Source organism: Diplotaxodon limnothrissa, linkage group LG3 (genome assembly GCF_057381915.1).
Source record: "Diplotaxodon limnothrissa isolate DT_005_m linkage group LG3, D_limnothrissa_male_GT1.1, whole genome shotgun sequence".
NCBI lineage: Eukaryota > Metazoa > Chordata > Actinopteri > Cichliformes > Cichlidae > Diplotaxodon > Diplotaxodon limnothrissa.
The window spans coordinates 13772427-13787290 of record NC_140598.1 but is presented as its reverse complement, the minus strand read 5'-3'; the positions used below and the strand labels follow the sequence as shown (position 1 = coordinate 13787290).

General features: G+C 41.5%; 3 protein-coding genes across 4 annotated transcripts in view; 2 read left to right on the top strand and 1 right to left on the bottom strand.

Moving 5' to 3' along the window:
• LOC146634600 (protein NLRC3-like) overlaps positions 1–14864 on the top strand; it is a 720577-nt gene that overhangs the window by 472882 nt on the left and 232831 nt on the right. The gene's annotated exons all lie outside the window — the stretch shown is intronic.
• Positions 1–14864, top strand: part of LOC146634607 (protein NLRC3-like) — a 73573-nt gene that overhangs the window by 32167 nt on the left and 26542 nt on the right. The gene's annotated exons all lie outside the window — the stretch shown is intronic.
• LOC146634608 (mitogen-activated protein kinase kinase kinase kinase 2-like) lies at positions 9087–14566 on the bottom strand. The gene is made up of 9 exons (XM_085349616.1): positions 14539–14566; positions 14336–14459; positions 14118–14176; positions 12661–12798; positions 12501–12572; positions 12339–12425; positions 12186–12256; positions 12027–12082; positions 9087–9763 (listed from the first exon to the last, which is right to left on the bottom strand). Exons 1-9 carry the CDS (start codon positions 14564–14566, stop codon positions 9676–9678), a joined length of 723 nt encoding a protein of 240 aa, XP_085205742.1. The 3' UTR covers positions 9087–9675.

The window sequence follows — 14864 nt, the reverse complement described above, 5'->3', positions numbered from 1 at the left end:
GAGTTGTAGTTACTCACAGTGACCACTGGAGGCGTGTGATCCTGATAGTTTCCCTGGAACCGTCCAGTTCATCCACATGAATGAAGCTGTTGGTGATTAACGCTCATCTGTACAACTTTAACAACAATATCAAACATTTAATCGCTCTGCAAACAGCTTGTCTGATGTATAAACTGTGTCTTAAAGGATCAAAGTAAATGTCACATTGAAAGCAGATTTCACTGTAATGTCCTCTGTTTGAAATATTCCAAATATAATCTGGCTTGGTAATGATTTACTCATATATTGTCCACGCAGACTAAAGCAGTAGGAGATGAGATGAAAACAATTAGAAGAATCTTTACTCTTTAATGTCACAAATTCCTCTTTGTATGTAACATAACAACATACATGATACAGCTGCAGCAACTGAGGCGAGGAGAGAGGCAGCAACAAGAAAACTGGAAGAAGGAGACCAACAACACCACCTGTGGAAATCTTTCCCCAATCAAGCGTCATCATATCAGCATTTCATCAAAAGCACACATGCTCCGACCTGACAATGCAGAGCTGTGGCAAAATCATTGAAATCATTTATGAAACAAATGAGTGCATCAAAAATAAGAGTGGAGCTGCAATGAAAGAGAAGTGAACTTTCTTCAGTCAACACAAAGTTTTCCCTGACAGGTGACATTTAATTAAAGTGACTTTATCACCACACACACATTCAGAGGCAGTCTACAGGAGCAGAGCTGCAGCTATTCAGCAAATGTCTGTTTAATCAGCTACCATCTCTCCTATGGACTTTTTAATGTTTACAGTCTCAGATCAACACAGCCCTTCCCATATTAGATTCTTGATGAATGTGTGTTGTTATTATTCAGCCTGGTTCAATGTGCCCCTTTTTAACTTTGAGCACCCGCCCCTTTAAACCTGTCTGCACGTCCCTGGTGGCCAACCACCTGGCAGGGCCACACCCACCAGGCCTGAAGGTGCCTGTAAACAGGTGCTCTCAGAAACTCCGGCATCCACACACAAACACAGATATACAGTGGGGCAAAAAAGTATTTAGTCAGCCACCGATTGTGCAAGTTCCCCCACTTAAAATGATGACAGAGGTCAGTAATTTGCACCAGAGGTACACTTCAACTGTGAGAGACAGAATGTGAAAATAAAATCCATGAATTCACATGGTAGGATTTGTAAAGAATTTATTCATAAATTAGGGTGGAAAATAAGTATTTGGTCACTTCAAACAAGGAAAATCTCTGGCTCTCACAGACCTGTAACGTCTTCTGTAAGAAGCTTTTCTGTCCCCCACTCGTTACCTGTATGAATGGCACCTGTTTGAACTCATCATCTGTATAAAAGACACCTGTCCACAGCCTCAAACAGTCAGACTCCAAACTCCGCCATGACCAAGACCAAAGAGCTTTCGAAGGACACCAGGAAATGTATTGTAGACCTGCACCAGACTGGGAAGAGTGAATCTACAATAGGCAAGCAGCTTGGTGTGAAAAAATCAACTGTGGGAGCAATCATCAGAAAATGGAAGACATACAAGACCACTGATAATCTCCCACGATCTGGGGCTCCACGCAAGATCTCATCCCGTGGGGTCAAAATGATCATGAGAACGGTGAGCAAAGATCCCAGAACCACACGGGGGGACCTGGTGAATGACCTGCAGAGAGCTGGGACCAAAGTAACAAAGGTCACCATCAGTAACACACTACAACGGCAGGGAATCAAATCCCGCAGTGCCAGACGTGTTCCACTGCTGAAGCCAGTGCATGTCCAGGCCCGTCTGAAGTTTGCCAGAGAGCACATGGATGATACAGCAGAGGATTGGGAGAATTGGAAGGAATTGGAAAGAATTGTGGAGAACACAAGGTCCCTCAGGGTCTCATTGTAAATTTCGACGAAGCTCGCTGTGAACGTGAACTGTGAACTGTGAAGTGAGTGGGGGTTAATGCCCCACACTCTTTTCTGTCACTGCTTTGAATGCACAGACTGGTCTTAATGTTGATCTTTGTAATCTTCAGTGTTACGACCCGGCTCAAAAGCCGCAACATAAAAACAGAGATGAATAGCAGAGTGTGGGTGAGAAGAGGTTTCATCCTAAAATGGAAAACCAGGTTGGCTAAAATGGCTGGTGCTTCGATGGAAGGGCAGCACAGTCACCCAGCTGAAACACACTAAAGGGAGTTTGCTCAATTACACTGAACACCATCACTCACCCACTTAAAAGCAAAACAAACTGACATTCAGTCTCCACTAAAATGTCCAAAGATCCCGGACGAGCCACCACTTATGTTATGTATAGTGTGATTTGGCCATCTGAACATGCTACCTATATAAATCCCAGCAGGAAGCATGTTTTAATAGTGTGATTGGGTCATCTGAACATGCTACCTATATAAATCCCAGCAGGAAGCATGTTTTAATAGTGTGATTGGGTCATCTGAACATGCTACCTATATAAATCCCAGCAGGAAGCATGTTTTAATAGTGTGATTGGGTCATCTGAACATGCTACCTATATAAATCCCAGCAGGAAGCATGTTTTAATAGTGTGATTGGGCCATCTAAACATGCTACCTATATAAATCCCAGCAGGAAGCATGTTTTAATAGTGTGATTGGGTCATCTGAACATGCTACCTATATAAATCCCAGCAGGAAGCATGTTTTAATAGTGTGATTGGGCCATCTAAACATGCTACCTATATAAATCCCAGCAGGAAGCATGTTTTAATAGTGTGATTGGGCCATCTGAACATCCTACCTATATAAATCCAAGCAGGAAGCATGTTTTAATAGTGTGATTGGGCCATCTAAACATGCTACCTATATAAATCCCAGCAGGAAGCATGTTTTAATAGTGTGATTGGGCCATCTGAACACCCTACCTATATAAATCCCAGCAGGAAGCATGTTTTAATAGTGTGATTGGGTCATCTAAACATGCTACCTATATAAATCCCAGCAGGAAGCATGTTTTAATAGTGTGATTTGGCCATCTGAACACGCTACCTATATAAATCCCAGCAGGAAGCATGTTTTAATAGTGTGATTGGGTCATCTGAACACGCTACCTATATAAATCCCAGCAGGAAGCATGTTTTAATAGTGTGATTGGGTCATCTGAACACGCTACCTATATAAATCCCAGCAGGAAGCATGTTTTAATAGTGTGATTGGGTCATCTGAACACGCTACCTATATAAATCCCAGCAGGAAGCATGTTTTAATAGTGTGATTGGGTCATCTGAACACGCTACCTATATAAATCCCAGCAGGAAGCATGTTTTAATAGTGTGATTGGGTCATCTGAACATGCTACCTATATAAATCCCAGCAGGAAGCATGTTTTAATAGTGTGATTGGGTCATCTGAACACGCTACCTATATAAATCCCAGCAGGAAGCATGTTTTAATAGTGTGATTGGGTCATCTGAACACGCTACCTATATAAATCCCAGCAGGAAGCATGTTTTAATAGTGTGATTGGGTCATCTGAACACGCTACCTATATAAATCCCAGCAGGAAGCATGTTTTAATAGTGTGATTGGGTCATCTGAACATGCTACCTATATAAATCCCAGCAGGAAGCATGTTTTAATAGTGTGATTGGGTCATCTGAACACGCTACCTATATAAATCCCAGCAGGAAGCATGTTTTAATAGTGTGATTGGACCATCTGAACATGCTACCTATATAAATCCCAGCAGGAAGCATGATTTAATAGTGTGATTGGGTCATCTGAACATGCTACCTATATAAATCCCAGCAGGAAGCATGTTTTAATAGTGTGATTGGGTCATCTGAACATGCTACCTATACAACGGAGCCATTAACCACGTAAGGTAGCATATTCTGATAAGTTAGCACGGATTGATAGACAAGACTATAAATTTACGCTACGGTAGGATGTTTTGACAGAACACCTTTTCTCGTCGCCAACATTTTTCTTTTGTTAAGCTTACTGTTATCAAGGCATGGTAAATGAACAGTAAACCTTGCCTGATGACTAATCTTCCCGTTTCCCTCTCATTGATTTATTTGGGTTGTCATGGCAGAAGTATTAAACGATGCCTTTTATTAGAACATAAGCATTTAAATGCAGTAATTGTATTTGAATTAGTTAAATATGAGTGGGCAACTCTGACCATGACAAGACTGCATTTGCTCTAAAGAATTAATAAAAAATGTAGACATATTGTTGTCATTATTTTTACTCTTCAATTTTATGTGTTTTTTCTTTAAGATGGTATCAGAAGTTGCTCCTCCACCATGAAAAAAAACCATCTGCATATATTCTTTCACTACATCCACGATTCTCCTCTGTGGTCTTCCTCATTCATCCTGTTTGGAGCTTAATGTTCAACATCCTTTATCTGTTAAAATTACAGAAGGAGAAGAAAGTAATCATCAGAGCAGGAATCATGATAAATGATAAATAGATTACCAGTACATACAAACATAACACTTGCATAATTTCTCTGATAACGCTGCATTGGATGGGTTTATTAACTGTGGGCTGAAATTGTACTACAGTCTGCTGGTGAGGAACTTTTTTGAGTGTTGAATAAAATGTCCTCCACAATCTGTATATGAATTGTCATTAAAACCACAGAGATTCTTACTTATAAAGGAAAGAAAAGTGGGACAAAGCCCATCAACATATAGTGTATATTTTCTGAAACATTACAAAGATGCAGGTAATTCTGGGTTCACCTGAATTACAGATTAGACTGGTGGACAAACAGAGATGTTGTGTACAACTGGTGACAGCATCAGTGACAACAAATTAATCAGCGAGGCTGGAAGCAGAATTAGGAGGCGTCAGAGTCAGCGAGGGTCAGAGATCGACGAACAAATTGCCCACCTTCATGGATAATGCATCCCCCTCAGAAGGATTCAAAATTAGGCCACGAAGAACAGTTCAGGAAACCTATTTTGTTTCGTCTGTGAAACTGTATAAATGAAATGTAAATTATGTTAAAGGCAAACACATTTGTAAGCCATAAGAAACAAACATGCTTTGCAATATACCTTCAAACATCTGTATAGATTTGATACATTATTTATTAACTGAATTTGCTAACATGTCTTACATAGTGAGTGTGTCACGGCTGCCGAGGCGAGCCGTGCGGAATAAATGAGGATCCAATCGCAGGCAGTCGTGGAGAAGTGAAGGTGATTTATTGAACACAAAAAGAATGTGGACAAACAGCAAACGGGGCTCGAACTAAACTAAACTGGGAAACAACTAAACTACAGAGCACAATCCTGATTGAAAACGAGCAGAGGAGAATGACAATGAAAAGCAAGGAGACGGCACGGTGGATACACTGAGTAATACAGACGAACCGGCAACATGCAGGAGAACACACAGGGCTTAAATACACACACACCAGTAATCAGGGGATGAGAGACAGGAGGGCAACACAGCTGGGAGAAATCAGAGCTGATGGGACAGGGGAAATGTAAACTGAACATACTCACATCAGACAGAGACCTTCACAATAAAACAGGAAACTCAGACACGGGGAACCAAACAAGACACAGATCTAAACAGACAGCTTCACAAACAGATGGGGTGACACCATAGACAGACAGAGACACAGACTCAAAGGCAGACCGAATATCACACATAGAACTCAAACAATAATAATAATCATCATCATCATAATAAACTAGAAAATGATAACTAAAAGCACTGGGTCACTGACCCAGGACCATGACAGAGTGTTTCTTTTACTGATGATATTTCAGTGATATGTATTTTTTATGACTAAATAATGCTCTATCGAACACCTGGCAATAACAGCAGGTGTGGCAATTTTGTAATTTGTTGTTTAAATTTGATATTATTGTAGGCAGTATATTTTCTTAGCCTTTGTCATACTCATGCTTAACCCTCTCAGGCTCAAATTAAGTTTTTGTTGCTAATGCACAAAAGAATACCTGCAGTGGTACTTCTGAGTAAAAAACTCATGAAATATGTATGTGGGGTGATCAGGTTGTTAGCTTTTAACTGTTGCATATCTGCAATGCCTGCCTTGAGAGGGTTAACAAAGCAATCTCAGAAACCGTACAGTAATCTTGGGTGTGTGGGGGTCACCCAGAGTCAGAATCTAGTGAGATATCAGTGTCACCTCTTACAGTTTTCCTGTAATCTGAGCTCAAATATGAGAAAATATAGAGTACAGTACAGTAAATTGGGTAAATTTTACTGTTAATTTTCTCTGAATCGTACAGTAATTTGGGCTGTGGATCACAGGGTGGAGTGGAAAAAGTGGAAAAGTGGAGATGAACCAAAACTGGGAGTGGATTGTGAAGTACAATAGTGTCAGGACCAGAGTTGGTCAAGTTACTTGAAAAAAGTAATCAGTAACTAATTACTGATTACTTCCCCCAAAAAGTATTCCTGTTACTTTACTGATTACTTATTTTCAAAAGTAATTAATTACTTAGTTACTTTTTAAAAACACGATTTACAACCTGAATAGGTGATAAAGCGATAGATCTTTCAGCCCAATTCTACTTTTTCTGCATAATTCATCATATAAAATGTAATCAAATGGAAAAGTCTCTCTTTTTAAAACTTGTTTAATTAGTTTTAATCTTTTAACTTTATGCATCAAGCAAAAATTGAATTATATGTAACATTCTCTGACTGGAAGAAATTTGTTTAATATTTAAACTTATTTTCTGCCCATTCCAGCACATAAAATAAAATATTTTTTGTGTTTACACTCACTCTTTCAAATAGATGCAAGTAAAACACAGCAGAAAATAAATAAAATCAAAGACTAGCAGTCCTTTGGCTCTATTTTCACCTGTAAAGCAGGGGTAGGGTAGGCGGAGGTTTACCCTGGTGCAGGTGTGCCGCGGTCAGTTGAAGAATCCGCGAGTTTCTCTGTGACTTTCCCATTACGTGGTAGCGCACTCGGTGCTTGCTTGGAAGTTTAGGGGGTTTTTTCGCCGTAAAAAGAAGTTTTCTTCCCACGCACAACGGACACTAATGTTTTTGTCACTTTTTATGGAATCAAACTCAAAGTAAGGTCAGTACTTCCACGCTTTAAACGCTGCACGCTCATACTCTCTCCCGCACTCGATATATTATCCATTGTTGATCTGCACACAGCTGTTGTCACAGACGTTGCACTTGCTTACGTCACTGTCATGAGACATTCTCGCAAAAAAATCACTGTTTTAGTAACGCAGCGTTCCTACGGGAAAGTAACGGTAATCTAATTATCGTTTTTGCAATAGTAATCCCTTACTTTACTTGTTACTTGAAAAAAGTAATCGGATTACAAGTAACGCGTTACTGCCCATCTCTGGTCAGGACACAAAAGACTGCATTTCTAAGCCAGTCGGCACCCGTACCGTAATATGCATAAGAATAGTGCAACAACATTTTAGGTGTGGCTGGCTTGACTGTGTGGTCGTAAGTGAGGGCTCACTTGACCGCGGTCAAATATGGTGCTGGAGAAACAAACTACAGAGAACTTCGTAAAGAGAGTATTGAGTGCTTTGGCGATGTAAATGGACTGGTTCTTATATAGTACTCAAAGCACTTTAAAGAACTTGCCTCATTCAGGTGTACGCAAGCACTTTTCTCTGTAAGCACTTTCTGTGTAATGTTCACACACATTCGGAGAGCAACTCTGGGTTGGTATCTTGCCCAGGGATATTTGGCATGCAGACGGGGATTGAAGCACCTTCCTCTACTACCTGAGCAAAGCCACCCCATGTTCGTCTGTGCACAGATTTCTTTCAATACAGTATTATCACAATTGTGCAAAAATACAGGCATGAAAGCTTAAAGTGCGCGATCACAATAAAGGTGACGCTCAGAGACTGACTGAGTGATCTGAGAACTCATCAGCGCTCCTCACTGCCTTCACTTACTTGCTGCTATGGGTGCAGGAATAACATAGTTATGCAGTTATCTGGGACTCTCCACCATTTGACCTTAGAACTGAAGAAGCTTCTCGGATGAGAGGTGAAACGTCTTCAAGTAACTTAAAGAAGTCCAGACGCTTTTCTTTACAAGCTCCTTTGACCAGTTATGCAGTTACTTTCTCAGTCTGCTAGAGCCTCCACTTGAACGCAAGAACCTTCATTTATCTTCTCAAACGGAATTCAAAATGTTTTTTACAAATTGAAGGATTAAGATATAAATCGCAGAAGCATCGATCCACACATTCAAAGAAGAACAACCCAACAAACTCTTCATAAAACTCCAAGAGTATGAAAATCTTTATTTCTGTCTATTCTGTGTTGTTAATAACATCACATCTTCACATAGTAGCAAAAACATATTAAACAAACATTAATCTCAACATGCATACTGTACTTCAAGTTTCTCTCATGGAAAGGCCAGTGTTACTTTTATAGTATCCTTTCCATAAATATCATAAATATCTTTACCCATGTAGTGGAATTATTTTATTTTTTCATTTTAGTTAACAAGTATAATGTGACCACATTCACTTTTTATCAGGACAAGCTACACCACCACGGTGGTTAGCATACAATAACACTGCCTTGTTCTCAAAGCTTCTTGCTAACTGTACTTTTTTCTGAGATGTTCTCTTTAAGTAAGGATACTGAAAGTGTAAGCAGTGTATACGGTCACATCACGTGCTTAAGGTTGTGTTAGCACTGATAATTCCTTCACAGTTCTTTAAAGATGCTGAAGTCATCATATCAGCTGTAAATGCAGTGCTGCTGCTGTCCTTACGCTATACTTTCAAGCATCACACTTTCTTACTGACCAGTTTATTTCCACTTTTTATGCTCTAGTATGGTGTGACTGAATGAAGTCAGCAAACCAAATTCTGTCCATCTGAGGATGAGAAGAAACTTGCATGAAATGGGAAGAATGAGATGAAGATGGCTCCTATGCTTTAGACGTGGCACTGTTTCTGCCATTGTAAGTACGCTAATGCTTGAAAGATCCATTAAAAGTCTGACACTTCACTCTTCAGCTGGAGCGTCCATCAAGTTTTACATTCCAGGTTTCCTGGTTGGGATTACGACTCAGACGATGATGTGAAAAATTAGTTATTACATTAAACCCATAAAATCAACACTGGCAAAAAAGCCGTGCACTTCACAGAGCAGCTTTCTATGGCCGAGCAGCTCCTGCAGGTGTAAGGTGTAGGTGTCACAGCACTCTGGTCCAAAGAGGTTATGTGCAGCATGCAGACAGAAAATGGCTTTACAGAATATGACTGAATGTTGAGGCACCAAAACACACTCAGTCTGCCCCTCAGTCTGATCAAGAAGAAAACCTGACTGAGCGCTTCATAACATCAGTACGATGATGTCCCAGAGGCCATGTTCAGGTTATTCTCCCGTCCACACTGAGCGGGCGGATCAGTGGAGTCTGCATTAGCTTTAACAGAAAGGTCTGATTTAAGCAGGTAAGCTGAATAGACAAGAAAAGCTAGAAAGCTTTATCAACTATAACCCCAGCGAGGACCTTGACAGGTGTCTTGTGTACAGGTGAAGGCTGGACAGTCAGCAGGATACCTTCCTAACATTTGTCATTCCCAGCATTGAACCGTTTCCTGGCACAGCCTCAGTGAAACAGAGCATCGTTTCCACCCCACAGTTACAGACAGGCTGTGCTTTTCTTTGGTAACACCGTCGAATGAGCCCCGTGTCCTCTCTCAGTAGCTGCTTTCGTGTCCTGTCAGGATGTACAGGCTGCTCAGTGCTGACGGGTCATCAGTCGGTGTGCTCTGAAGGATGATGGCTCTGCACATTGTCAGCAAATGAGAAGGAGATGAGTTGTAAAGGAGAGCCAGAGAAAGGCAGTACTAACCTAAAGCCAGTGCCTCCACCTGCTTCTACTCCTCCCACCTCTAGTACTAACACTACTCTACTGATACTACAACCACTGTAGTTTGACTTTAATGCTACACACTGGTACAGTACTGGTACACTTACTGGAGTTTTACTCCTGTTCCTGCTCATCACCACGCCTACTACTTTTTTAAACTTTATGATAAGTGTGAACATTTACACAACAGCATACAAACAAGTTTAAAGTAGAAAAAAGGAAGCAAAGAGCTGAGAAATACATAAAACATAACACAGAAGAAAAAGAAACCTTTGCAGGGATTCCTTCTACACCCAGTTTGAGTAAAAACTAACTGAAACACAAGGAAAGAAGATAAGATCAACTAAAATAAGGGTTGTATAATAATACTTAGTACTGGCAGCCACCAGCGCTAAGCCTCAGCCTCCCAGTAGACACACCTATGGTACCGATTTAAAATCCTACATGTCTTTGTTCTCAGGTTATCACGTTCACAAACTTTGGTGTCCACGCTATTTGCCTGCCAGGCTGACAATGATTTAGATCACAGAAACATTTTTAAGCTGTTATTCCTGGTTTCACAGTGGAAAACTCCGGGTAACGTCCATTATCTTTGCTCCTGTATAAGACTTTCCTGAATGCTGAGGTTTGGTCTTCCACATGAAATTCAGTACTTTTGTTTCAGTTTCATTAATGATGCATTGATTTTGGACATCGATGTAATACATATGTGATACACGACAGTCTTTGAGTCCGTCCTTCTCATATATAATCCCACTGTTTTTGCACTTCAGATGATTCCAGTAATGACTGATTTAAAAAAGAAAAGTGAAATATTTCTAATGAACTCACCACGATTCTTATTTCAAACTTCATTAAGAGCTGCTGGATCAACAGGGGTGTCCTGGATTTGTTAGTAATATAATATAGTAATATATTATTATTAGTTTTAATTATTTAGTCAAAAATCAATTCCAGACTGCTCTGAGCAACATGCTGCAGCGAGAGTCCTGACAGGGACTAGAAACAGAACATTTATTGGCTCCCTGTTTTATCCAGAATAAAAGATTCAAAATCCTCACATAAAAGGTTTTGAATAATCAGCCCCTGTCTTATCTTAATGACCTTATAGTACCATATCACCCCATTAGAGCACTTCGTTCCAAGTATTTAAAAGTAAAATGGGAGCCAGACCCTTCGGTTTCCAGGCCCCTCTTGGTAAATGGTAAATGGACCGGTTCTTATATAGTGGTTTTCTACTCTGAGCACTCAAAGCTTGCCTCATTCACCCGTTCACACCCATTCATACTCTGACGGATGCACCGAAGAGCAACTTTCATGCAGGATATCTGGCATGTAGACGGGGAGTAGGTGACCTGCTCCCCCACCTGAACTACAGCCACCACTTCTGTGGAACCAGCTTCCAGTTTGGGTTTGGGAGACAGACACCCTCTCTACTTTTAACATTAGGCTTCAAACTTTCCTTTCTTCCCTGAATCCTCCCTTAGTTAGCCTAAGTCTAGGCTGCTGGCGGGTTCCCGTGATGCACCAAGTGTTTCTTCTTCAGTCGCCCTTTTCACTCACTATCTGTTTAAACACCTCTCTGCATTCAATCATTAGTTGAGAATATTCTCTGGCTCTCTTCCCCAGATTGTCTTTGTCCCGTCTTCCTCCTCTCACCCCCCCCAACCAATCGCAGCAGATGCCCGCCCCTCCCCCAGCCTGGTTCAGGTTTTCACCTGCTAAAAGGGAGTTTTTCACCTTTGTGCACCATAATTGCAGGGCCTTTACCTTACAATATACAGTGTCTTGAAGTGACTATTGTTGTGATTTGGTACTAGAATAAAGAAAATTAGCACTAAGGAAAGTAGTTTTCTGTACAAAGTGTCAGGTAGACAGTAGTTGGTAACTTTAATGGCTGTTTTTCTTTGGAGGGCTGCATGCAAACACATAGGCTGCATTTCCTAAATCCTTGGATCTGAGTAACCAACAGAACAAACACTCTAGTGTGACTCCTGCTTTAATGCTACCATTAATGCTAGCAGTATTCATGCTACTTCCACATGCTACTCTGAAAATCACTTCCAGGTCTATTAACAATAGTATCAAGAAAAATACTATCCTGATTACTTCTGATGTACTAGGATTACTAGTTTCTCACAGTGATTGATAGCTCTTGTCAGCATACAGTTAACATACCTGTTTGTTCCCAGAACTCTGAACACACGACTCTCATCTGTAATTTCTTGTGTTACCTGCACATAAAGTGAAAATTCACATGTGTAATGACTTAGAACTAATATGATAAGCACATGATACGAGCTCAGCCAACGTTGGATGAATTTACTAGTTCATCACCTCATCTGAATGGAAACTCCTCCCTTTGAGGCCATGCTTCCAGAACGCCAGCACACTATCCTGCAAGCAGACTGACAGAACAGGAGGTGTCACTCAGCTTTCAGGACACACATCAGCTCTCATTCACTTTGTTTGTCACATCATTATTTCTACCTAGTGTTTCAATGGGGAAGTCAAAGACTATTTCTGCAGCCAGCTGTCTGGATGGAAGTCCTTGCAGGTTCACGATCTTTACAGTTCCTGTCCAAACAGTACACAGATTGAGAATGAGCATGAAAGACATTTGAAGGATTCACAATATGCGAGGGGACTTACTTTCCAAGGTGATGAGAACAGTGTCTCGGTCCAGCTGGGTTACCTGCACGACTCTGAGTGCTCCACTATCTCCTGATGCACGGAAAGAAGGAAGCTTGTTGCAACAAGTTGAAGCTTGAAGCTTCAGGAAGTCAGCAGAGACACGCAGAAACGGTCCTACCTGGCACTGGAACAGGAGCGCCGTTCAGCTCTATAATATCAAACCTGAGCTGTTGGCCGGTTGGTGGTTTATCATTACTACAGTCTCTCACTCCAACACACAGCTGAGAAGAGAATCTGGGAGTCTGATGGCGAGTTGCTGTGAAACAGTCACCAAGGAAAACAAAAAAAACCAAATAAATTCTCATGGATGGTTAAGTGATGCTTGTTAAACCTGAGCTGAACCTGTTCATACAACCGTCAAAAACAGCACAACAGAATTCTTGTATGATTATTAAATCTTGAGATTAAAGATAAACCGATGCCATCCACCCATCCATCCATCCATCCATCCACCCACCCATCCATCCATCCATCCATCCATCCATCCATCCATCCATCCATCCACCCGTCCATCCGTACAGCCGTCCATCCATCCATCCATCCATCCATCCATCCATCCATCCACCCGTCCATCTGTTCGTCCAAACATCCACCCACCCATCCATCCATCCATCCATCCATCCATCCATCCATCCATCCATCCATCCACCCGTCCATCCACCCGTCCACCCATCCGTCCATCCATCCATCCACCCACCCATCCCTCCATCCATCCATCCATCCATCCATCCATCCATCCATCCATCCAGCCGTCCATCCATCCATCCACCCGTCCATCCATCCATCCATCCACCCGTCGATCCATCCTTCCATCCATCCATCCATCCATCCATCCCCTAACTGCACGTCTTTGGACTGATGCCACTTTTCCATAATGTTGTGGCACAGGCGTGTTTCTCCAAGCAGCACTGTGTTAGGACTGCAGACAGGCTTAACACAGAGCTCTGTTCTCACAGTACATACATTATCGTTATGAAATGTGCGAGACATTCACAAAAAAACTGTCAATTATCTGTGCTATGTGATCTAATGGTGCATGCTGGCGTTGAACTGTGTGCTGATAACACTGTTCCTGTAGCACAGAAAACACATGGTAACCATTCAGTTACACGAGCTTGGACCCAGAGAAGGTGCTGTTGGTGTTTTTGGACGGCGTTTATACAACGTTTCTTTTATTTAGTCTCTAAAATCTTGTTGGGCTTGAATAAAAAGTATGCATATGTTATTAAAAAAAATCAATTACATTCTTCAGCTTCAGATTTTGATATGCTGTCTGTCTACTTTTATGTAATCCAGGTCTAATGGCTGGTTTGCATTGTGGAAATCGGGGGAGAGTTAGAAAGGAAGACATTTATTCAGGTGGCAAGTTCGACATATCTGTACAAACCTTTAGATGCATGAACTTTTAAAGAGGCTCATACCACAAGAGTAAAACCAGGCCAGATGGGACAGCCCCGCACAGATATGTACTATCTGTGTATGGGTTTCTTGCTGAAACAGAGAGAGCAGGACTAAGTGTCTGCAGTTGTTCTCCGTGAACAAACAGACCGACCAGAGTAACTCGGCATTGCTTACCTACACTGCACCTCCTACAACCTTTAGTGTCAGGAATCTTTACAGATATGGTAAACTTTCTGTGGCCAACAGAGAATATCCAGGTCAGAACAAGCAGACAAAATTGGGTTTACAGTATCCTCCTTCCTCAAAATCAAGTGGTAGCATCATACATGACATTATTAACACTGCTGCACCTACAGCTCCTGTTTCCCTGCATCTGTGATGGCGTGTCGTACCTGAGACTGATCCGCTCAGTGAGGCGGTTGGTGCTGAGCGACAGGCTGCTGTGTTTCTTGTGCAGATGTCCTTTCTGTTCAAACAGAGCTGGCAGGCTGTGCGAGTAAAGCTGGGCCGACTTCCCTGCAGGATGGAGCCTTTTTAGAGCAGCATATTATCGAGTGGACACAATGTTCTCCGTTTGTGTCACGCTGTTTGTTACCTGATACGGACATCAGCACATTGTTCATAACATATAGCCATATACATCGCTGAGGGAGGAGCTGTGGGGAAAAGACAAGCAGTTCACTGAGACTTCAAACATCCAGCTTCAGTCATCAGACTGTTCCAGAAACATCATTTCCTGGTTTTCAGTGCTCCTCCTTTCATCAGGAGCTGCACTCCTTACTCAGGTTTTTCAGGGTGATGCGATTAATGACTTGCACTTTTTTGTTATTACTTGCATTTTTACACAATGCTCTTCTACTCTGACTGACACTTTCAACTACCAGCTTGACCGCGCATCACTCTTTTCTACCTCAAAACGAC